The sequence below is a fragment of the Loxodonta africana genome, chromosome 20 (assembly GCF_030014295.1).
Source record: "Loxodonta africana isolate mLoxAfr1 chromosome 20, mLoxAfr1.hap2, whole genome shotgun sequence".
Classification (NCBI taxonomy): domain Eukaryota; kingdom Metazoa; phylum Chordata; class Mammalia; order Proboscidea; family Elephantidae; genus Loxodonta; species Loxodonta africana.
This window is the reverse complement of record NC_087361.1, coordinates 65,760,241-65,784,139: the sequence shown is the minus strand read 5'-3', so window position 1 is coordinate 65,784,139 and position 23,899 is coordinate 65,760,241. Positions and strand designations below refer to the sequence as shown.

Sequence of the window (23,899 nt, the reverse complement as noted above, 5' to 3'; positions counted from 1 at the left end):
CAGCCCGCAAAGCTCCCCCTCCCCCAGCCCTGGCCTGGGAATCAGATGTGGTCAGCAGAGCCTTTGGAAATTGGAATTGCTTGGAGGTAAGGCTGAGACCCAAAGTTAATTACAGAGGAAATGAGCCTGGTCCAGTCTCTCTTGGGGTAGCTGGTGTCCTTCCCAGCATTGCAGCCTGGGATTCCTGGCCCCTTAAAAGGTAGAAGGGGGAGGGGCAGGGTGTTCCTCTTTGCCTCCCTGCCACCCTGCCTTTCCCCCTTGCCTTGCTTTTGTCCTTACCTCCTGGCTCCAATGCTGCTAGCAGAGAAGCTGGAGCTGGCTGCTTGGATCCATGCCAGTGACGAAGCCTGAACACTTTGGTGGCTGCCCCAGTCGCCAAGGTCCTGCTGCCAACAGAGCTGCCTTTCCTCTGGATGACCCTCATTGCCTTCTATGGGGCCTCTGGACACAGCCATGGAGCTTTGGTTTCTGTCTGGGAATTACAGTCAGGAGAGTTGGTGGTCCGTGGTTTTTGGTGTAAACAGGTGAGAGAGATCTAAGGAGAGGAGCCCAGAGATAAGCCATCTACTTTTCCTTGTCCTTCAAACCCACAAGTCCATGTGAGGCAGAAGGAGAGGCTGAAGAAGAGAGTAACGTGAGGGTCTAGGTCATTTCTACCGGTCTCCCTGGAGGCAAGTGCTGTATGCCCAGCTGTCAGCAGCTCCACGTCGTCCAGGCACGAGAGCGAAAGAGAAAGAAAGCGTAATAAATCTTGCGGCTCCTTTTACCTACTCTCTTCAAGTATTGCTTGCTGTAAACGGTGTTTGATTTTTGTTTCCTTTTTAATTGCAAGAAACCTCTGGATGATTGAGGAGGAATCCAATGCCAAACACCCAGGTCCCCAAATCGGCTCCCAGATGGAACCTCCTGGAGACCTGATCCACACACCTCCAGACCCTCTCCTCAGGGAGGCTGGTCACAGCAGAAGCTGGGGTGAACAGAGTGGCTTCACGTTCTCTGGAGGCCTGGTGCTGGTCTGGGAGCGGCCCACCTCTCCCCCAGTTCTGATAGAATTTCAGGGAAACCGAAAGGAAAAGTACCAAAGATGAGGTCCTCATTTGTTGAGGCTTAGGATTAAATAAAACAAAACAAAAACAGTAGCAAAAAGCATTGGTATCTACAGACACACATTCCCTCGCGAGGCGAGCATGTGAGTGTACAGGTGTGTGGTATGTAAAGCTCGCTTTCCAGGCAGCCAGCTGGCTTTGCAGTCCGTGCAAAGGTCTGTAGTTCCATGCCCTTTGGCTGCTGGGAAAACTCCAGGTTTTACTGGGCTCTCTTTTTACTGAGTGTCTGCTGTGAACTTGTGCTCATTCTTCTTCTCTTCCTCCTCATTTGTTTTTTAGTTTCAAGAGAAAGAAAACCATTATTTCCCCTCACATCCCTCGGCATCTCTCGGCAGACTCTTTCCAGGGTTTGGAAACAGGAGTTGTGTGAGGAAGGAGGGGCAGAGGGGGGCGGGAGAAGGAAGGGGAGCAAAAAGCAGAACTAAAGAAAAATTGGACGGGATCAACAGGGCGGCTTTTTGTTTTATTTCTGTTTTTTTTTCCTTTTTCTTAAAAAAAAATTAAATAAAGTTTCCATTATTTCCCCAATATACATCAAATGAGTTTTCATGCAAAGCAGCAGTCACAGAGGCACGGCGTCCCGCTCGTGCCCCTCAGCTCGGAGGACCACCTTCTCTGCCATCTGGTCCTCACTGCAGGGTGCCTGCTCTCTCTTTGCAGGAACTGGCTAAGATGAAGCTTGGCTGGCGTGCGGAGGGGGCCACCCCCTCTCCCCAGGATGGGTCTCAGGGGACAGCAAGCTCTGGAGCCTGAGCCCCTTCCCTGGTCCTTCCATCTGAGATTCTTGGTGCAACAGCTGTGACGGGTCCTTCTTCCCAGGAAGACAAGGCTCCTCCTCTCAGCTCTCAATGGACATGGCGCTGATGAGCTGCTCCACCTTGTACGCCAGCCGCTGCCGCCGGGCCTGCTCATCCTGCTCCAGGGCCCCGATGAGCTGAGGAACAAGAGCACAGGTGAGGGGACTTGAGTATGAAGCTCCCACTCTGGGGAATTCTATCCACCTCTCTCTTCTGCCCTAATGAACATCATTTCAATAATTACAGATAAATTTAGATAATATAAATGCCCAACTGAATATATACGTGTGCGTGTTGCTAGTTGCTGTCAAGTCAGTTCTGACTCATGGTGACCCTATGTGTGCAGAATAGAACTGCTCTACAGGATATTCATGGCTGTGACCTTTTGGAAGCAAATTGCCAGGCCTATCTTCCGAGATGCCTCTGGGTGGGTTTGAACTGTCAACCTTTTGGATTAGTCAAAACCCAGTGCCATCGCGTCAATTCTGACTCATAGCGACCTCACAGGGTTTCCAAGGCTGTATATCTCTACAGAAGCAGACTGCCACATCTTTCTTCTGCAAAGCCACTGGTGGTTTCAAACCACCGACCTTCTGGTTAGCAGTTGATTGCTTTAACCACTGCGCCACCCAAGGACTCCATATGTGTGTGTATAAAAATAAAGAGACAAAACCAGTTGTTGTCAAGTTGATTCCAATTCACAGAGCCCCCCTGTGTGCAAGGTAAAACTGCTCCCTAGGGTCTTCATGCCTCAGGCCTGTGACCTTTCGGAAGCAGATTGCTAGGCCTTTCTTCCAAGGTGCCTCTGGGTGGGTTTGAACTGCCAACCTTTCAGTTAGTAGTCATATGTATATGTATGTGTGTATATATATGTCCGTGTGTGTTTATAAACATACACATGTAATGTGTTTAGAACGACGACATCTGGCACAGCACCTAGAAGGCGCTATGTAAGTGCTAGCTATTGCTACTGCTACTGCTTCAGAAGTAGTGCCATGGACTCTGGGGAGCTGTCCTATTCAACCTCTAGTCACGGTAAGGTCCACTTCTCTATCTGAAATGTAATTGACAGGGTCTGCCCAAGTGCAAAGAATAGTTTGATTCATTGTTTGAGAAATAATGACATTAATCGTACAACACTTTGTACTGAAAAACAATGAAATTATTAAGCGTGTTATTTATTACATTAACAATGAGCAAAAGACAATGAAATGTATCAGAAAGCTTCAGTGACTCAGGCGAGGATAGGCTGTCTTATAAAGGAATGATGATGCTTTTGGAGTTTGCTGGTTTTTGACTCCACAAATGTGTTTTCTAAATTACCCTCCATTGTTATTACTGAAGGACTGAATCAGCCTTCCTGCTTAACCACTGCACTCTCTGTGTGTTGGTTCCTGTCGCTCCCTGGGCTCCGCCTTACCTCTTCACTGTACTTGCTGACATAGGAATAGATCTCATTGAGGGCACTCAGCATGTTGAACTCCACGGCGTGCAGGCGGGACTGCTCAGCGAGGTAGGCGTTCATGTCCTGGTCACTGATGGCGGGGAGCTTGGCGATGTCTGCGTAGTATCTGCCGTAGACAGAACAGGCTCTTGATGGGGCACTCAGCAAACATCTGCCCACGCCTACACTGGCCCCCTGAGAACATCAGATGTCCCCAACTGCTTCCGCCTCCCTGTTTCTCTTCTGATGTTGCACTTATTAATGGAATGACACACCCAAAATTCTTGTCACAGTATTGGGTGCTTAGCACATGCTCAATAAATGATAATTAGTTATCTGAGTTCCAAGGGCAGAAAGTCATCCCTCTCCCCACAGCAGGAAGTTTGGAGATGAGAAAAGGAAGGGAACAGGGGTCCTGAAGGTACTGCAAACACTATTTGGAGTCCTCGGTCAGCAAAGCCCACAGACTGGGGAACAGAGCAGGTAGACAGGGACGCTGTAGTCCTTAGAGACTACTGACCTTTCCACCCAGCTCTTGTAGCTGGGGATGTCCTTGGCGTACAGTAGCTTGTTGGAGGGTGAGTCCTTGCCCAGCCGGTGCTCTGACGTGGAGCAGGAGTCCATGAAGGTCTGGGCCACCACCGAGAGGCAGGCATCTGTGATGCTGCCCTTGTGGATGTCAAACACAAACTGGGGGTTCTTAATGACGTTCACCCAGAACCGCAGAGGGAGGCTGTGGGGAAGCAGAGCAGACCCTGAGGGTGCTTCTCAGCTCCCCGTGACACGGTCCATTGATACTCCTCTCCTCACCCCAAATGCAAAATCCAGCCTTTGTGTCAGAGCGCAAGGAATGAAATCTTAGGGAACTGGTCCAGCCAGGGGCTGCTAATTTAGCTCACGCTGTCACTGACCCTGGGAGAGAAGGAAGGTGCCACTGTATCCTAACCGGGCCCTGACCTTGTTCTCCAACCACGAGGGGAAGGTAGGTAGATTCTGTACCCTCCTGGTGGTCTTTTCTAAAGATCTCCATGCCCCAGGGAAGCCTGAGTACAGAGGACAGCAGGATTTTCTCAGAGGGGCAGACAAAGCCACCGGCTCCCAGAGTGTCTCCGCGGTGCCCACCCGTGGCTATTATCCGGAAGGCCACTGCTGGTAGTCCCGCACCACCTCAGAGCGGGCACAAAGGGCCCCACCTGCGCTTCCCGCCCCGCCCGGCTGCCTAAGCCCCTTCACAGGGCTAGCTTGCCTGGCTGGGCTATGGAATTGGCCCCCCTGCAGGAAGGCCATTCAGGGCTCTCCCCAGGACATGCCTGTGTCTGGGCAAGGGCAGAAGGAGAGGAGGAGGCCATTGTTGGTGTCCAGGGAGTGACTCACTGTAGCTCGGAGTTTTTCCCACCCCAGGAGGAACTGATCAGTAGTTAGGAGACTTCCTTCTGCAACTTGGAAATTTCTAGCCAGAGGGGAAAGAACTTTCCCTGCTCCTTCAGCGAAAGGAGGATAAGCCTATTTACTCCTCTTTAAAACCAGAACAGCTGCTGTTCTCGCCTCCTTTTCCAACCTTGCTTCTCCTCCAGCTGCCTTTCTGGCCTTAACTCTTTTGGCTCCTCAGCGGGCTGAGCCCTGCCCCCTGGCTTGTCCTCCTCTCTAGATGGCCACACTAAGGCTCCCCAGACTGCCTCTTTCCTCCCTCTTTACCTGCTCAGGATTCTCATGGAACCCAAACTTCCCCAAGTGTCTCAGCAGCCCCATGTCTAGAAGACCTGCTCTATCCAGCCCAATCCCTTCCATTGTGATTTCTGCTATCTTCTGCCCTCACTGCAATGGGATCACTCATTTCTGGTAACCTGGGAGGAACTGCCTTGGCTGAGAGGCTGACCCAACTCATCAGCTCATCTCTCCTGCCCTCCCTTCCTCTGGCAGCACCGGGGAACGGCAAAAACCTTTCCTTAAAACTTGCTATTTGAGGTCTGGGTAAGGGGACTCTACCAGACCACAGCTCCAGAGTAGTGTTTTTCTGTAACTTCGGTCTGGCCACCACAGAGATGGGGAGAACCCAGAACTTCCTCTTGACTTCCCTGAAATCACCCACTTCCAGCGCTGGGCTGGGGATCCTCCAAAAGCAAGGAAACAGCCATGACCCCTGCCTCTGGGAACAGCAGATGAGAGGCCTGCCGGGCCCACCCTGGGGGCTTCTCACCCCGTGACCACCTGAGTCTCCACATTCCCCTCCACTGTGATCAAAGCTGCAGAGTTAGGAGGGCTCAGCAACCACAGCACCTAAGAGAAGGACAGAATCTTTGGGGTTGGGGTTTGGTTTTCCCACTGTGTTTTGCTGGTTGCTAGGACTTTGGATTCCCAAATAACAGCCTGGGCCCATCTGCGTCGGCTCTGTTTTCTGAGGAGACGGCTGACTCCAGACAGCTGTGTGGGCTGCCTGCCCAGCCCCAATGCCTGGGCCTCCTCTCTCCCGTCTTGGTGCACTCTCCAGCAGGAAGGTTTTGGCTCTTGCTGGCTCTGGATGGGCTCTGTCAGACTGGAAAGCCAGTCCTGAGCTTGGTCTGCAGTCCAGGCTCAAGGCTCAGAAGGGAAAAGTCTCCAGCCAGGGGCCTGAGGGAGGTGCTTCTCCCCTTGGGTCTGGCTGTGGAGGGACTTTAGGGAAATGGTGTCTTCTGATTGGTGCCGGGGTGATAGCTGGGCCAGAAGAGATCAGCTTTGCAGTGAAATACCCATAGTCAGCGGGCCCAAGTCTGCAGCAGGTGCAAGCCCTGGCCAGCCTTCCCCACAGCTGGCCAGCTTCACTAGGGGTCTAACTCAGGGCTTCCGCGTCTCCGGAGGTGCCCTAGGTTCTTAGACTCTGCCCCACTTGGTGTGGCCTGCAATGCCTGGCTTTCACCTGCTGCTAGGTCTCAGATGTGGCTGCTTTGTGTGCATTCCTGGACTCCCTTTTCCTGAGAACCAGAGGTCTCAGAGTCAGGGGAGGAGGTGGCTGCTGGTGAAGGTCCAAACCTGCAAGGGCAGAGCTCAAACATGCAGTCCTGGTGCCCGGCCTCTGCTAGGCAGGCCCCTGGCAGAGAACACGCCAGCTCTGTACAGCATATGTGTGCAATTTGTTCTTGGAGCCTCGGATTACCCGGCCACAACCGAGCACAGGCTGCCCTCCTCCCATCTCTGGGTCCCTGCGGGTTCCTGCCTCCCACAGCTGGGGCCTCTCCAGGCTGCACCTCCCGCTGGACTCCCTAGGGGTTACCAGTTGCTTTTCCAGGTATGCCGCACATCTGTGTCCTGGATGCTGTGTCTGTCTGCCTGCTCATCCAGGAAGTCAAACATGTACTTGATGGCGAGGGGGAGAGCGCTGCCTCGGTGCACAGTGCTGAACAAGGTCTCAAACAAGTCGTCCACGAACTTCTGCAAGGTGCCCTGGGTGGGGGTGGGGGTGGGGAGAGCATGAGATGGGAGGGCAGGGGAGGGAGCAGACAGGCATGCCAGAGGGTACCTTGAACCCACATTGCCTTGGAAATTTGCAGTGTGAGGCTGCACAGGCTGGCCGTGGGGCAGGGGCAGGGGGTGTTAAGGAGGTGGAAGGGGACGAATGGGCAGATTCCTGGGCAGCATCTCTCCTCCAGCCTGCAGCCTCATGCCAGGTTCATGTCTGTACCCACACCGGGTGGCTGTGGGCTCAGGGCAGTTGATACGAAGGCAGTGAGTGCTAAGCCTGTGTTCCCTGAAGGAAAGTGGAGGGCACAGACTGGGGGCCAGGTGGAGACATGTCTGAAGAACAAGCTGGAGGCCTGGGAGCCCCCTGGCAGGAGTACGGCAGAATGGGCTGGTCTGATCAGAAGGTGTGACGAGACTTAGGGTTAGCCTGGCCTAAGTGGTGTCTGTGTGTGGGTTGTGGGTGAAGGGTCTAGATTCAAGACCACCCAGGCACAGCCCTGAACTGCAGAGCCTTGGAGGGTCTGTGGGCAGGGATTAGACTGGGCCCGGGGCCCCTAGTTGGCAGCTCCTGGCCCAGCTCTGCAGCTTTCCCGGTGTCTCTTTGTTGGTCTCTTGTTGGCATGGTGAGCACATTAGGCAAAACAAAAATCGAGACACGCGGTATGATGAGGTATTTCTGTGCCACGTCTGGGAGCAAGGCTGAGAGCGGTAATTCGGATGCCACTGCGTTAGAATTCCAGCGGCATTTCTGCAGGGTCATTGGGAGAGAGTATTTAAAATCTAGCCTGGTCTGGAAACTCTGGGCCAGATGACTGCTTACAGGCATACTTTGTTTTCTGCTAGGAAAGCTAGAAGACAGCTTCAGGTCACAGCTTGACTGCTGCTGCCTCACTTCAGTCAGCATTTGGGGAGTATGATGGGACGGAGCAGAATGGGAATGGGGAGGTTCAGAGCCTTCCTCGGGTTACTGGCAGGACAGGGTCACAGTGCGTTCCCTCCCACTGTGGCCCAAAAGGGGGTGGAAGAGGCAAAGATGTGGAGGCTGGCAGATCTGCCCAGTTAATCAAGGCAGGAAAACCCTACTCTGTCTTCCTAAAGGGCAAGGTGCCAGAAGTGAGGGGGGGTTCCGTGAAGCAGAACGGTAGGCATGTGGAGTGGAGAGGGGGCAACCATATCATTGCTGCTTTTGTCAAATGGTCAGAGCAGCAGTAGCCTGACCCCTGGAAGCCCTGCCCAGGGACCTGGACTTTAGCTCATCTGCATGGGTCCCCTAGAAAGGCAGACACTGTGACGTCCTTACTATGCTGTGGAGGGGCAGGAAGTAGCCTTTTGAGGAGCCCTCCCTGGCCTGGGCATACAGGAGTTACCTTGGTGGCCAGTAGCCGGGTCAGGTAGATCTCAGACACCATCTTACTGCCCCGGTCCCCCTCCTTCTGGTCCCCATGGTCATGGTTCTTCACCAGGTGCCACACCTTGACCCCGCTCTCCAGGTCTGGGGTGATCATGGGGGCCCGAGACCGCAGACTGTCGGGACTGCCTGTGTACCTGAAGGAGGAGTCTGGGGAGACAGGTTGGGGGAGGTCTGTGAGAAGCTGATTCAACATCCTCGCCTGTAGAAGCCTTTTAGAATCCTTGCCCGCTCGCTGCCCTCACTCAGAATAAACTATTTTCAGTTGGAAGGGGACTCCTGGGACCTAATATGTGGTGGGTTATTTTAGGGATCCGTGATTGGCATGAGGACAGAGGAGACTGAAGCCTTTGTAAAAAGAGGATTTAGAAATTCTGTGAGCTGGAAAGACCCTCAGGGATTGGGAGCCCTACTCCTCCATGCTGCCAACAAAGAATAATCAATAGGTAAAATGTCAACTGGATTTTTTCATAGGGACTCTAATAAAAAAATCTAGATATTAAGGAGCTTTAAGTTGTATGATCCCTCTTGGGAGCTAAAGGATCCCTTCTGTCTTGGGGTCTAGAATATGGAATTTCCTAAGTCCTTTTTCACAGCTGCTGGGTTCAGGCCAAGGAGACCTGACGGTGCAGTGGTTAAAGTGCTTGGCTGCTAACCGAAAGGTTGGAGGTTCAAAACCACAGCTCAGTGGGAGAAAGATGTGGCAGTCTGCTTCTATAAAGATTTACAGCTTTGGGAACCCTGTGGGGTGGCTATGAGTTGGAATCGACTCAATGGCAGTGGGTTTGGTTGGTTTGGGGCTCAGTCCTGTGGCTATCCTTTACCTGGGCAGGCCAAGGCCTTAGTGTGTATACTCAATCAGAAAAAAATGAAATAAGAGAGGGTAAAGCGCCATAACCTCACTGCCCAGAGGTACTGTGGGCCGTAGCACCCCTAGGGGTGGAGGTACGAGGGTGACCAGATCATTTATCATCTAAACTAGGACAATTTGAGAATACTGAACTTAACAAACCTGATGCCATCAAGTCAATTCCAACTCATAGTGGCCTTATAGGACAGAGTAGAACTGCCCCACAGGGTTTCCAAGGAGCGGCTGGTGGTTTCAAACTGCTGACCTTTTGGTTAGCAGCCAAACCCTTAACCACTGAGCAGCCAAGGCCCCCCTTTGAAAATAAAAGAGATTTTTAGTATTAATAGATATAAACTGGGACTGGCCCAGGCAAACTGGGATAAACGAGCCCTCTATCTGGTGCCTCCCTGGTTCTGGGCTACTCAGACTCCTTCACCAGGCCTGGCACATCAAAGAAGGGCACCTGGTGCCACTGCCGCCCACAGCTCTGAGAAGATGGGCTGCTCTGGGGATGAATGAGCTGGGCAGGAAGGCAGACAGATGAGGAAGGGGCTTGAAACCAAGGCCAGGCAGTGGCAAGGGCTTCCTGCGCTTAGATTGGTCCTCGTAGGGCATAGAAGGTACCACTCGGAGCCGCCCAGTCCTCACCGTATCTGCTGATGGATGTCCTGGAGATGCTGGCGGAGGCAGGGATGTTGTACGAGGAGGTCTGTTTGGGGACCAGAGCCACCACTGACCGGTCTGACACCTGAGAAGGGCACCGGAAGCACAAAGCAGTGAGTGCAGACATAGTGGGAACACGACCAGTCACCAGTCACGTAGACCAGTCATGCAGGCCGGTCACGTACTTGTAGCTTATGGATTAGATGTGGGGCAGGGAGCCAGGAGTTCAGGAATATTAGAAATCACAATTACTGCTCATTTTTGAGCTTTCATTGGACTAAAGTTGTGCTGTCCAATATGATAGCGAATAGCTACATGTAGCTACTGAGCACTGGAAATGCGGTTAGTCAAAACTGAGACACACTCTAAGTGTCTGAATTGAGACAGTATGCAGTACACACCAGCTTTCAAAGACTTAGTATGAACCACAGGATCTAAACCATCTCACTGATCATTTTTACATAGACTTACATGCCAAAATAATCATTTTAGATACATTGGCTTAAATACATTATTAAAGTTAATTTCACCTATTTATTTTTACTTGTTAAATCTGCCTAGTAGAAAACTTTAATTACACATGTGTTTGCATTTGTGGCTTGCATTGTATTTCTGTTAGATAGAGCTGGGCTAGGCGAGCACTCCCACCAACCTTGTGCATTGTGTACAATCATTCCCATTTTACAGATGAAGAAACTGATGCCTAGAGAGGCTAAGCAATGTCTTCAGGGCACACACTTAAAACATGCAGAGCCTAGATTTGTAGACAGATCAGGCAGCTTCAGAGCACACGTTTTCTTCATTATATCCTAATTGGGGTTTGTTTCAGTCACAATGATCTGAAGCCTGTTTTCCCTTTGGTTGTGACCTCTTTCTGGCCTGGGTCCTATGATGCCTGGGCCACTTTGTGGCTTCTCCAAAGGGCAGCTGCTCATGGGGCACAGAGAGAAAGGTGGTGTCATGCCCCTTCCTCTGGGAGGGCATAGAATCCACACCCAGCCTGCAGGGAGAGGGCTGATAAACCAGGAGCCATATTGAAGACATTTGGGGCCATTTTGATTTAAGATTACCTCCATCCAATAAAAATGGAGAATCCCCAGAATCGTGACGATGCAATTAAACCCCTAACGCAGAGGGAATAAAACACTATAACAATGTTATGGGCCATAAAACATTCCTATTAAACCATTTTTTATTTTAACAATTTTTATGAACTTTATAAGTTTGATTTATAGCTGCACCAGTCATAAAACCATCTTTCTGGGTCTTAAATTGTCAGTCCCTGTCTCCCACCAAAAAAGAATTAAATGTTGGGAAGTCAAATTATAAATGAACATTAGTGCTAATGAGTTTCCCGATAGCCAGTTTCAGCGGTGGTGGTGAATTCTACCCTCCCTATAAATCTGCTGGAGCCCACGAAGTTTTTTAACATCTCTTTGTTAATTAAGATTATGTAGATTTTCTTCTGCAGGGCAAGTGAGGACCTTTGCCTCTTGGGAGGGCAACAAGAGGGCAATGCTTGGGCTTGGAGAGCACAGAGCTCCGGGGTCCAGCGCCCTCACCCTCACCCTCACGGTGTTGTCCTGTGCCTGGGGGGTGCAGACGCTCCATGACCTCCCAGTAGGGGGTGTTCCTTGATTGCTCTGCCAGCATTTTGCACCATCAGCACCAGGTCTGGGACTGAAGAGGACCTCTCCACCTCTGCCTTTCAGAGAATCCTCCTTGCAGCTGAGAACCCAGAAATGATCTCTGAGGGCCTGTCAGGGCCGGGCCTCACACTCCCAGGGAGACTATTTCAGCTTGTTGTCACCTAAAGGAAGGTTCGTAGGTGACTCAAATGAACACAGTTAACACAATTTCAGGCATGGTCACCAAACTCTTCCCGTCCTTGGTTTTTCTCTCTCTTAACCCACAGGCCCACTACCCGTCAGTGGCTTATGTGTTGCTATGATACTGGAACCTATGCCACTGTTAATTCCAGCAGGGTTACCCATGGGAAACAGGTTTCAGTGGAGTTTCCAGACCATGACTAGGAAGAAAGGCCTGGCGATCTGCTTTTTAAAATGAGCCAGTGAAAACCCTACGGAGCACAACAGAATATCGTCTGATGCAGTGCCGGAAGATGAGCCCCCTAGGTTGGAAGACGCTACCATAAGCACAACAATGGACTCAAACATACCAACAATCATGAAGCTGGAACAGGACTGGGCAATGTCTCATTCTGTTGTACATGGGTTGCCATGAGTCAGAGCCAATTCAATAGCAACTAACAACACCAAACACACAATACAAATCTGTGGTCAGGATGCTGGCTGCATGTGAGCCCTGGCTCTGCCACCTACTAGCTGTGTGACATCGGGAAATCGCCCTCTCCGTGCCCTGGTTTTCTCGTTCGTCAATGGGATAATAAAGGGTCTACCTCATAGAGTTATTGTAAAGGACTGACGGGGTTAAGACATGTTGAAGGCTGAGAGCAGTGCCTGGCACCCAGTGAACACTCGGTAAGTGTGGCTACTAGCGTTGCTGTTATCATCATCACCGCCTCCCAAAAGGAAGAAAAATTCTCCTTGTCCCCTGTCGCTCATGGCTAGTGTGTGGGACGTGCCTGATGCTCAGTAAAGCTCGGTAAATATTTGAGGACTGAATAAACACATGACTGACAGATGACACCAGGGAACTGACAGTATGATGAGCAACAGAGAACAGAATATCCCATTCTTTCCTCGGGGAGCCACAGGAGCCCAGAAACGGTGTTCTGGTGTCGGAGGCAGAGGGAGAACTGCCTCATGCCTGCCTTTCAGAAACTTACCATTTAGGGGCGTGATAGTGTTCTCTTCTGCACTTCCTATTCAGCTGTAAGGAGCTCTGGTGCTGCAGTGGTTAAAGTGCTTGGCTGCAAACTCAAAGGTCAGCAGTTTGAACACAGCTGCTGCTCCAAAGGAGAAAGATGTGGCTGTCTGCCTACATAAAGATTTCAACCTTGGGAACCCTATGAGGCAATTCTACTCTGTCCCATAGGGTCACTATGAGTCAGAATTGACGGGATGGCAGTGGCTTTGGTTTGTTGGATTCAGCTCCAACTGCAGGAGTCCACTCAGTTTAGTGGACGCTGTGGTAGTTGTGGTCCATTAATCCTTTGTACTAATCTTTTCCTTGTGTCTTTGGTTTTCTTCATTCTCCCTTGCTCTAGACGGGGTGGGACCAGTGGACTATCCTAGATGGGTGCTCACAGGCTTTTAAGACCGCAGACAGTACTCACCAAAGTAGGATGTAGAACATTTTCTTTATAAACTAGGTTATGCTAATTGAGCTAGATGTCCCTGAGAACATGGTCCTCAGCCCTCAGCCCAGTAACCGGTCCCTCAGGGAGTTTGGATGAGTCTATGGCGCTTCCATGACCTGGGATTTTTTTTGTGTGTCTTTTTTTTATTGTGCTTTAAGTGAAAGTTTACAAATCAAGTCGGACTCTCATACAAAAATTTATGAATGCCTTGCTGTATACTCCTAACTGCTCTCCCCCTAATAAGACAGCACACTTCTTCCCTCCTGTATTTCTTTTCGTGTCCATTCGGCCAGCTCCTGATGCTCTCTACCCTCTCATCTCCCCTTCAGATAGGAGATGCGAACATAGTCTCATGTGTCTGCTTGATCCAAAAAGCTCATTATTCACCAGTATCATTGTCTATCCCAGAGTCTAGTCCAATCCCTGTCTGAAGAGATAGCTTTAGGAATGGTTCCTGTGTTGGGCTAACAGAAGGTCTGGGGATGATGACCTCTGGGGTCCTTCTAGTCTCAGTCAGACCACTAAGTCTGATGTTTTTATGTGAATTTGGGGTCTGCATCCCACTGCTCTCCTGCTCCCTCGGGGATTCTCTCTTGTGTTCTCTGTCAGGGCAGTCATTGGTTGTAGCTGGGCACCATATAGCTCTTCTGGTCTCTGGCTGATGTCACTGTAAACCAGCGTGCCCCTTTCTGTCTCTTGGCCTTGTAAATACCTTGTGTCCTTGGTGTTCTTCATTCTCCTTTGGTCCAGGTAGGTTGAGGCCAATTGATGCATCTTAGATGGCCGCTTCCTAGCGTTTAAGACCCCAGATGCCACTCTCCAAAGTGGGATGCAGAATGTTTTCTTAATAGATTTTATTATGCCAATTGACTTAGATGTCGCCTGAAACCACGGTCCCCAGACCCCTGCCCCTGCTACGCTGGCCTTCAAAGCGTTCAGTTTATTCTGGAAACTTCTTTGCTTTTGGTTTAGTCCAGTTGTGCTGACCTCTCCTGTATTGTGTGTTGTCTTTCCCTTTACCTAAAGTAGTTCTTATCTACTAATTAGTGAAAACCCCTCTCCCTCCCATCCCTCCCTCCCTCCCCCCTCTCATAACCATCAAATATTTTCTTCTCTGTTTAAACTATTTCTTGAGTTTTTTAATAGTGGTCTTATACAATATTTGTCCTTTTGTAGCTGACTAATTTCACTCAGCAATAATGCCTTCCAGATTCCTCCATCTTATGAAATGTTTCATGGATTCATCATTGTTCTCCATCAATGCGTAATACTCCAGTGTGTGAATATACCATAATTTATTTATCCATTCATCCGTTGATGGGCACCTTGGTTGCTTCCATCTTTTTGCTATTGTAAACAGTGCTGCAATGAACATGGGTGTGCATATATCTGTTCGTGTAAACGCTCTTATTTCTCTAGGATATATTCCAAGGTGTAGGATTGCTGGATCGTATGATAGTTCTATTTCTAGTTTTTTAAGGAAGCACCAAATCGATTTTCAAAGTGGTCGTACAATTTTACATTCCCGCCAGCAGTGTATAAGTGTTCCAGTCTCTCCACAACCTCTCCAACGCTGATTATTTTGTGTTTTTTGGATCAATGCCAGCCTTGTTGGAGTGAGATGCAATCTCATTGTAGTTTTGATGTGCATTTCTCTAATGGCTAATGATGGTGAGCATTTCCTCATGTATCTGGTAGCTACCTGAATGTCTTCTTTAGTGAAGTGTCTGTTGATATTCTTTGCCCATTTTTTTTATTAACTTTTATTGAGCTTCAAGTGAACGTTTACAAATCAAGTCAGTCTGTCACATATAAGTTTATATACATCTTACTCTTTACTCCCACTTGCTCTCCCCCTAATGAGTCAGCCCTTTGAGTCTCTCCTTTCGTGACAATTTTGCCAGCTTCCAACTCTCTCTATCCTCCCATCCCCCCTCCAGACAGGAGATGCCAGCACAGTCTCAAGTGTCCACCTGATATAATTAGCTCACTCTTCATCAGCATCTCTCTCCTACCCACTGTCCAGTCCCTTTCATGTCTGATGAGTTGTCTTCGGGAATGGTTCCTGTCCTGTGCCAACAGAAGGTTTGGGGACCATGACCGCCGGGATTCCTCTAGTCACAGTCAGACCATTAAGTATGGTCTTTTTATGAGAATTTGGGGCCTGCATCCCACTGATCTCCTGCTCCCTCAGGGGTTCTCTATTGTGCTCCCTGTCAGGGCAGTCATCGATTGTGGCCGGGCACCAACTAATTCTTCTGGTCTCAGGATGATGTAGGTCTCTGGTTCATGTGGCCCTTTCTGTCTCTTGTCTTTGCCCATTTTTTAATTGGGTTATTTGTCTTTTTGTAGTTGAGTTTTTGCAGTATCATGTAGATTTTAGAGATCAGACGCTGATTGGAAATGTCAAAGCTAAAAACTTTTTCCCAGTCTGTAGGCAATCTTTTTACTCTTTTGGTGAAGTCTTTGGATGAGCAGAGGTGTTTGATTTTTAGGAGCTCCCAGTTATCTAGTTTCTCTTCTGCAGTTAGTAATGTTTTGTATAGTGTTTATGCCATGTATTAGGGCTCCTAGTGTTGTCCCTATTTTTTCTGCCATGATCTTTATCGTTTTAGATTTTATATTTAAGTCTTTGATCCATTTTGAGTTAGTTTTTGTGCATGGAGTGAGGTATGGATCTTGTTCCATTTTTTTGCAGATGCACATCCAGTTATGCCAGCACCATTTGTTAAAAAGACTGTCTTTTCCCCATTTAACTGATTTGGGGCCTTTGTCAAATATCAGCTGCTCATATGTGGATGGATTTATGTCTGGATTCTCAACTCTGTTCCATTGGTCTGTGTATCTGTTGTTGTACCAGTACCAGGCTGTTTTGACTACTATGGCGGTATAATAGGTTCTAAAATCAGGTAGAATGAGGCCTCCCACTTTGTTCTTCTTTTTCAGTAATGCTTTACTTATCTGGGGCTTCTTTCCCTTCCATATGAAGTTGGTGATTTGTTTCTCCATCTCATTAAAAAATATCATTGGAATTTGGATCGGAATTGCATTAAATCTATAGATCGCTTTTGGTAGAATAGACATTTTTACAATATTAAGTCTTCCTATCCATGAGCAAGGTATGTCTTTCCACTTACATAGGTCTCTTTTGGTTTCTTGCAGAAGTATTTTGTAGTTTTCTTTGTATAAGTCTTTTACATATCTGGTAAGATTTTTTATTCATAAGTGTTTTATCCTCTTGGGGGCTACTGTAAATGGTACTGATTTGGTGATTTACTCTTTGATGTTCTTTTTGTTGGTGTAGAGGAATCCAAGTGATTTTTGTATGTTTACCTGCTGATACTCTGCTGAACTATTCTGTTAGTTTCAGTAGTTTTCTTGAGGATTCCTTAGGGTTTTCTGTGTATATGATCAAGTCATCTGCAAATAGAGATACTTTTACTTCTTACTTGCCAATCTGGATGCCCTTTATTTCTTTATCTACCCTAATTGCTCTGGTTAGGACCTCCAGCACAATGTTGAATAACAGTGGTGATAAAGGGCATCCTTGTCTGGTTCCGAATCTCAGGGGGAATGATTTCAGGCTCTCTCCATTTAGGATGATGTTGGCTATTGGCTTTGTATAAATGCCCTTTATTATGTTGAGGAATTTTCCTTCTATTCCTATTTTGCTGATAGTTTTTATCATGAATGGGTGTTGAACTTTGTCAAATGCCTTTTCTGCATCAATTTGTAAAATCATGTGGTTCTTGTCTTTGTCTTTAGTTTTATTTAAATGATGGGTTACATTAATTGTTTCTCTAATGTTGAACCATCCCTGGATACCTGGTATGAATCCCACTTGATCATGGTGAATTATTTTTTGATATGTTGTTAAATTCTATTGGCTAGCACTTTGTTGAGGATTTTTGCATCTATGTTCATGAGGGATTTAGGTCTGTAATTTTCTTTTTTAGTGGTGTATTTTCGTGTTTTTGGTATCAGGGATACCATGGCTTCATAGAATGAGTTTGGAAGTGCTCCATCCTTTTCTATGCTCTGAAATACCTTTAGTAGTAATGGTGTTAACTCTTCTCTGAAAGTTTGGTAGAACTCTGCAGTGAAGCCTTCTGGGCCAGGGCTTTTTTTTTTGTTGGGAGTTTTTTGATTATGTTTTCAATCTCTTCTTTTGTTATGGGTCTATTTATTTGTTCTACCTCTGTTTTGTGTTAGTTTAGGTAGATAGTGTGTTTGTAGGAATTCATCCATTTCTTCTAGGTTTTCAAATGTGTTAGAGTACAATTTTTCATAGTAATCTGATATGATTCTTTTAATTTCAGTTGAGTCTGTTGTAATATCGCCTATCTCATTTCTTATTCGGGTTATTTGCTTCCTCTCCTGTTTTTCTTTTGTCAGTTTGGCCAATCGTTGATGAATTTTGTTGATTTTTTTCTGAAAACCAGCTTTTGGTCTTGTTAATTCTTTCAATTGTTTTCCTGTTTTCTATTTCACTTAGTTCTGCTCTAATTTTATTATTTGTTTTCTTCTGGTGCCTGAGGGTCTCTTTTGTTGCTCTCTATTTGTTCAAATTATAGGGCTAAATCTTTGATTTGGGCTCTTTCTTCTTTTTGGATGTGTGCATTTATTGATATAAATTGACCTCTGAGCACTGCTTTCTCTGTGTCCCAAAGGTTCTGATAGGAAGTGTTTTCATTCTCATTGGATTCCATGAATTTCTTTATTCCATCCTTAATGTCTTCTATAATCCAGTCTTTTTTGAGCACGATATTGTTCAGTTTCCAAGCATTTGATTTCTTTTCCCTGCTTTTTCTGTTATTGATTTCTACTTTTATGGCCTTATGGTCAGAGAAGATGCTTTGTAATATTTCAATGTTTTGGACTCTGCTAAGGCTTGCTTTATGACCTAATATGTGGTCTATTCTAGAGAATATTCCATGTGCACTAGGAAAGAAAGTATACTTGGCTCCTGTTGGGTGGGGTGTTCTGTATACGTCAGGTTGGTTGATTGTGCCATTTAGATCTTCCGTGTCTTTACTGAACTTCTTTCTGGATGTCCTGTCCCTCACCGAAAGTGGTGTGTTGAAGTCTCCTACTATTATTGTGGAGCTGTTTAATTTTTTTTTTTTTTTTGTTTATCTCATTTTTCAATGCTCATAGAGTTTGTTTTATGTATCTTGCAGCACTGTCATTGGGTGCATAAATATGTAATATGGTTATATCCTCCTGATATATTGTCCCTTTAATCATTATATAGTATCCTTCCTTATCCTTTATGATAGCTTTAACTTTAAAGTCTACTTTGTCAGAAATTAATATTGCCACTCCTGCTGTTTTTTGCTTGTTGTTTGCTTGATATATATTTTTTTCCATTCTTTGTGTTTTAGTTTGTGTCTCTAAGTCTAAGGTGTGTCTCTTGTAGGCAGCATATAGATGGATCATATTTTTTAATTCATTCTGCCACTCTCTGTCTCTTTATTGGTGCATTTAGTCCATTTACATTCAGCGTAATTATGGATAGGTATGATTTAGTGCTATCATTTTTGTCTTTTTTTGTGTGTGTTGCTGACAGTTCTTTTTCTCACTTAATTTTTTGTGCTGAGTAGATATCTTTATATATTGTCCTTTCCTCATATTTTTTGTTGTTGATTTTGTTTCTGCTGAGTCTCTATTTTTTTCTTGTGTTTTATTTTGATGTGTAGGATAGTATGTCTCCTTTGTGGTTACCTTAATATTCACCCCTATTTTTCTACATTTAAACCTAACTTTTATTTCTGGATATTGTCTTGTCATCCTCTGCATATGAAAGATATATGACTACATTTCTTAGTCCCTCTTTATTGTTTTAATGTTGTTTTCTTTTACATAATAACATCACTGTTTCCCTGTTTTGAGTGTTTTTTTATCTTGATTTATTTTTGTGATTTCCTTGTCTGGGTTGACATCTGATTGCTCTGTCAAGTGTTCTAGTCTTGGATCGATACCTGATATTATTGATTTTCTAGGCAAAGAACTCCTGTTAGTATTTCCTGTTGTTTTGGTTTGGTTTTTACGAATTCCCTAAACTTCTGTTTATCTGGAAATGTCCTAATTTCGTCTTCATATTTGAGAGATAGTTTTGCTGGACATATGATTCTTGGTTGGCAATTTTTTTCCTTCAGTTTTTTATATAGGACATCCCATTGCCTTTTGCCTGCATAGTTTCTGCCAAGTAGTCCAAGTTTATTCTTATTAACTCTCCTTTGTAGGTGACTTTTCATTTATCCCTAGCCGCTCTTAAAATTCTCTCTTTATCTTTGGTTTTGGCAAGTTTGATTATAATATGTCTCGGTGACTTTCTTTTAAAATCTACCTTATGTGGAGTTCGATGATCATCTTGGATAGATATCTTGTCATCTTTCACGATATCAGGGAAGTTTTCTGCCAACAAATCTTCAACAATTCTCTCTGTATTTTCTGTTATCCCTCTCTGTTCTGGTATTCCAGTCATTCGTAGGTTATTTCTCCTGATAGACTCCCACATGTTTCTTAAGGTGTCTTCATTTTTTTTAATTCTTTTATTTGATTTTCCTTCAAATATACTGGTGCCAAGTGTTTTATCTTCAAGTTCACAAATTCTGCTGTCCACTTGCTCAATTCTGCTTCTCTGACTTTCTATTGAGTTGTCTAATTCTGTAATTTTATTGTTAATCTTCTGAATTTCTGATTGCTGTCCACGGATTTTCGAGCTTATTAAATTTTTCATTATGTTCCTGAATAACCTTTTTAATTTCTTCAAATGCTTCATCTGTGTGTTTCCTGGCTTGTTGTGTGTATTGCCTGATTTCCTTCCTGATGTCTTGAAGGGTTCTCTATATTAATCTTTTGTATTCTGCCTCCGCTAATTCCAGGAATGCACTTTCATCTAGATGATCCCTTAATTCTTTGTTTTGAGAGCTTTTTGAGGTGATCATGGTTTGTTTTTTTATGTGACTTGATATTGACTGTTGTCTCCAAACCATCTATAAGTTATTATATTTGTTTATGTTTGCTTACTGTATCATAGCTTCTTGCTTTGTTTTGTTTTGATATGCCCAAATGGGTTTCTTTAGGGAGCTACCTTGATTATTTTTGCCTTTGGAGCTCACATGTCCTGTCCCCATATGGCTAGAGTTGTTAGCAGGTATTTCAGTCTAGAAGTCCATTCACTTTTCTTATATGAATTCAGCTCAGATGTCCAGGTAGCTGATCATCAAGTGTGTGGTACAGGCTCTGTCCTACAGTCTTAGAGGGGCGGGGTGATTGACGTATATACTGGTATCTGATTGCAGCAGGGGGTCATGCTCTGAACAAGACAGGGAGCTGGGAATCATCTCCCAGGTGTCTCTGAGGAAAGTGTGTCCCTGTTCCCTAGAGTGTACAGGTGAGTGGGTTCTGCAGAAGGACCATGGGCACACAATGTTTTTGTTTGTAAGGACTGGGAAGTACCAGTTATCCTTGGACCCCTATTGTGGCTGGTTGGGTGACCTGAGTGTAGCCACCATTCCTTAGGCCCCTGATATGGGTAGGTGAGGACCCTGTTTAATAGGCAGAGCAGTGTCAAACATCAAACACTGACCTCTCCATTGCACAGCTGAAACAGTTGTAGTCTGCCAACAAGAGCCTATTCTCCTGAATTAGGCCCACACAGATCCACGCAGAGGGAAAAGGTATTCAAAGTTCATGGACTGTTTATGCCTGGATCGGAGCCACTTCTGTCCTGAGCTCCCCCGGTTGGCGGAGCTGGCCAATTATCTTTTCCACCAGTTGCAAATTTATTCCTTCTCCAGGGCCTGGAGGATGACTCTAGGCACTCAACAGGGCGTATCTCAGGCCCATGGAAATGAACAGCCGCTGAAGCCGGCTTGGGGGTGGGGGGAGGGGGGTGCTGTAAAATATATGCAAGTACTTAGCTTTTGCTGAGAGCACCGTTCTTCTCTAGCTCTGGAGGTGTGAGTAGGCTGTGTGGCTGCCTGCTTCTCCCTGAGGAAACTGTGGCCAAACGCTAGTATCAGCCCACAGCATCCACTCCTGGGAAAGTGCCTGAGGGCTCCTGGTAATTCAGGTCTGGTAACTCCTGTCCGTTTCTGAACCATCTCTTTCACCCCCTGCCCCTCAGTTTGTTTTCTAACCTTGCCTTTGATGTTCAGGGCTCCTAAAAAAAAAAAAAAAAAACCTAGCTCGTCATAAATATACTCATTTCACTTGTTTTTTCAGTTCTTTGTTGTAAGAGGGCTTGCCGGAAATGTCTATCTATTCTGCCTTCTTGGTCCCGCCTCTCCAAGTCAGGTCTTTTTACGAGAATTTGGGGTCTGCATCCCACTGCTCTCCTGCTCTCTCAGGGATTCTTTGTTGTGTTCCCTGTCAGGGCAGTCATTGCTTATAGCCGGGCACCATCTAGTTCTTCTGGTCTCAGGCTGATGTAGTCTTTGGTTTATGAGGCCCTTTCTGTCTCTTGTGCTCATAATTACCCTGTGTTTTCGGTGTTCTTCATTCTCCTTTGCTCCAGGTGGGTTGAGCCAACTGATGCATCTTAGACGGCCGCTTGCTAGCACTTAAGACCCCAGACACCAGTCTCCAAAGTGGGATGCAGAATGTTTTCTTAATAGATTTTATTATGCTAACTGACTTAGATGTCCCCTGAAACTATGGTCCCCAAACCCCTGCCCCTGCTACGCTGGCCTTCAAAGTGTTCAGTTTATTTGGGAAACTTCTTTGCTTTTGGTTTAGTCCAGTTGTGCTGACCTCTCCTGTATTGTGTGTTGTCTTTCCCTTCCCCTAAAATAGCTCTTATCTACTATCTAATTAGTGAAAACCCCCTCCCTCCCTCCCTCACTCCCTCCCTCACTCCCTCCCCCCTCTCATAACCATCAAAGAATATTTTCTTCTCTGTTTAAGCTATTTCTCGAGTTCTTACAATAGTGGTCTTATACAATATTTGTCCTTTTGTAGCTGACTAATTTCACTCAGCATAATGCCTTCCAGATTCCTCCATCTTATGAAATGTTTCACGGAGTCATCATTGTTCTTTATCAATGCGTAGTATTCCATTGTGTGAGTATACCGTAATTTATTCATCCATTCATCTGTTGATGGGCACCTTGGTTGCTTCCAATTTTTTGTTATTGTAAACAGTGCTTTAATGAACATGGGTGTGTGTATGTCTGTTCATGTAAAAGCTCTTATTTATCTAGGATATATTTCAAGGAGTGGGATTGCTGCATTGTGTGGTAGTTCCATTTCTAGTTTTTTAAGGAAGCACCAAATCAATTTCCAAAGTGGTCGTACCATTTTACACTTCCACCAGCAGTGTATAAGTGTTCCAGTCTCTCCACAACCAATTCAACATTTATTATTTTGTGTTTTTTGGATTAATGCCAGCCTCGTTGGAGTGAGATGCAATCTCATTGTAGTTTTGATGGGCATTTCTCTAATGGCTAATGATGGTGAGCATTTCCTCATGTATCTGGTAGCCACCTGAATGTCTTCTTTAGTGAAGTGTCCATTGATATTCTCTCCCATTTTTTAGTTGGGTTATTTGTCTTTTTGTAGTTGAGTTTTTGCAGTATCATGTAGATTTTAGAGATCAGACGCTGATCGGAAATGTCAAAGCTAAAAACTTTTTCCCAGTCTGTGGGTAATCTTTTTACTCTTTTGGTGAAGTCTTTGGATGAGCATAGGTGTTTGATTTTTAGGAGGTCCCAGTTATCTAGTTTCTCTTCTGCATTGTTAGTAATGTTTTGTATAGTGTTTATGCCATGTATTAGGGCTCCTAGCATTGTCCCTATTTTTTTTCCCATGATCTTTATCATTTTAGATTTTATATTTAGGTCTTTCATCCATTTTGAGTTCATTTTTGTGCATCATGTGAGGTATGGGTCTTGTTTCATTTTTTTGCAGATGGATATCCAGTTATGCCAGCACCATTTGTTAAAAAGACTGTCTTTTCCCTATTTAACTGACTTTGGGCCTTTGTCAAATATCAACTGCTCATATGTGGATGGATTTATGTCTGGATTCTCAATTCTGTTCCATTGGTACAACAACCTGTTGTTGTACCAGTACCAGGCTGTTTTGACTACTGTGGTGGTATAATAGGTTCTAAAATCAGGTAGAGTGAGGCCCCCCTCACTGTGTTCTTCTGTTTCAGTATTGCTTTACTTATCCAGGACATCTTTCTCTTCCAGATGAAGTTGGTGATTTGTTTCTTCATCTCATTAAAAAATATCATTGGAATTTGGATGGGAATTATATTTTATCTATAGATGGCTTTTTTAGAATACACATTTTTACAATGTTAAGCCTGCCTATCCATGCACAAGGTATGTTTTTCCACTTACATAGGTCTCTTTTGGTTTCTTGCAGTAGTGTCTTGTAGTTTTCTTTATATAGGTCTTTTATATCTGGTAAGATTTATTCCTAAGTATTTTATCTTCTTGGGGGCTACTGCAAATGGTATTGACTTGGTGATTTCCTCTTCGATGTTCTTTTTGTTGGTGTGGAGGAAGCCAACTGATTTTTGTATGTTTATCTTGTGTCTTGATATGCTGTCAAACTCTTCTATTAGTTTCAGTAGTTTTCTTGAGGATTCTTTAGGGTTTTCTGTTTATAAAATCATGTCATCTGCAAATAGAGATACTTTTACTTCTTGCTTACCAATCTGGATGCCCTTTATTTCTTTATCTAGCCTAATTGCTCTGGCTAGGACCTCCAGCACAATGTTGAATAATAGTGGTGATAAAGGGCATCCTTGTGTGGTTCCGGATGTCAAGAGGAATGCTTTCAGACTCTCTCCATTTAGGATGATGTTGGCTATTGGCTTTGTGTAAATGCCTTTATTATGTTGAGGAATCTTCCTTCTATTCCTATTTTGCTGGTAGTTTTTATCATGAATGGGT

At 45.7% G+C, this 23,899-nt stretch overlaps 1 protein-coding gene across 2 annotated transcripts in view; it reads right to left on the bottom strand.

Annotated features, from left to right (window-relative positions):
• Nucleotides 1-1,598: 1,598 nt before the first annotated feature.
• PLXNA2 (plexin A2) overlaps nt 1,599-23,899 on the bottom strand; it is a 262,967-nt gene continuing 240,666 nt past the window's right edge. For both annotated transcript variants that reach the window (XM_064273250.1, XM_064273249.1), the window contains exons 27-32: nt 9,689-9,788; nt 8,150-8,340; nt 6,595-6,764; nt 3,868-4,080; nt 3,324-3,474; nt 1,599-2,040 (exon numbers count right to left, since the gene is read on the bottom strand). In XM_064273250.1, the coding sequence (XP_064129320.1) occupies nt 1,945-2,040; nt 3,324-3,474; nt 3,868-4,080; nt 6,595-6,764; nt 8,150-8,340; nt 9,689-9,788 (921 nt within the window). In that variant the 3' untranslated portion in view covers nt 1,599-1,944. The remainder of the gene's footprint in view (nt 2,041-3,323; nt 3,475-3,867; nt 4,081-6,594; nt 6,765-8,149; nt 8,341-9,688; nt 9,789-23,899) is intronic.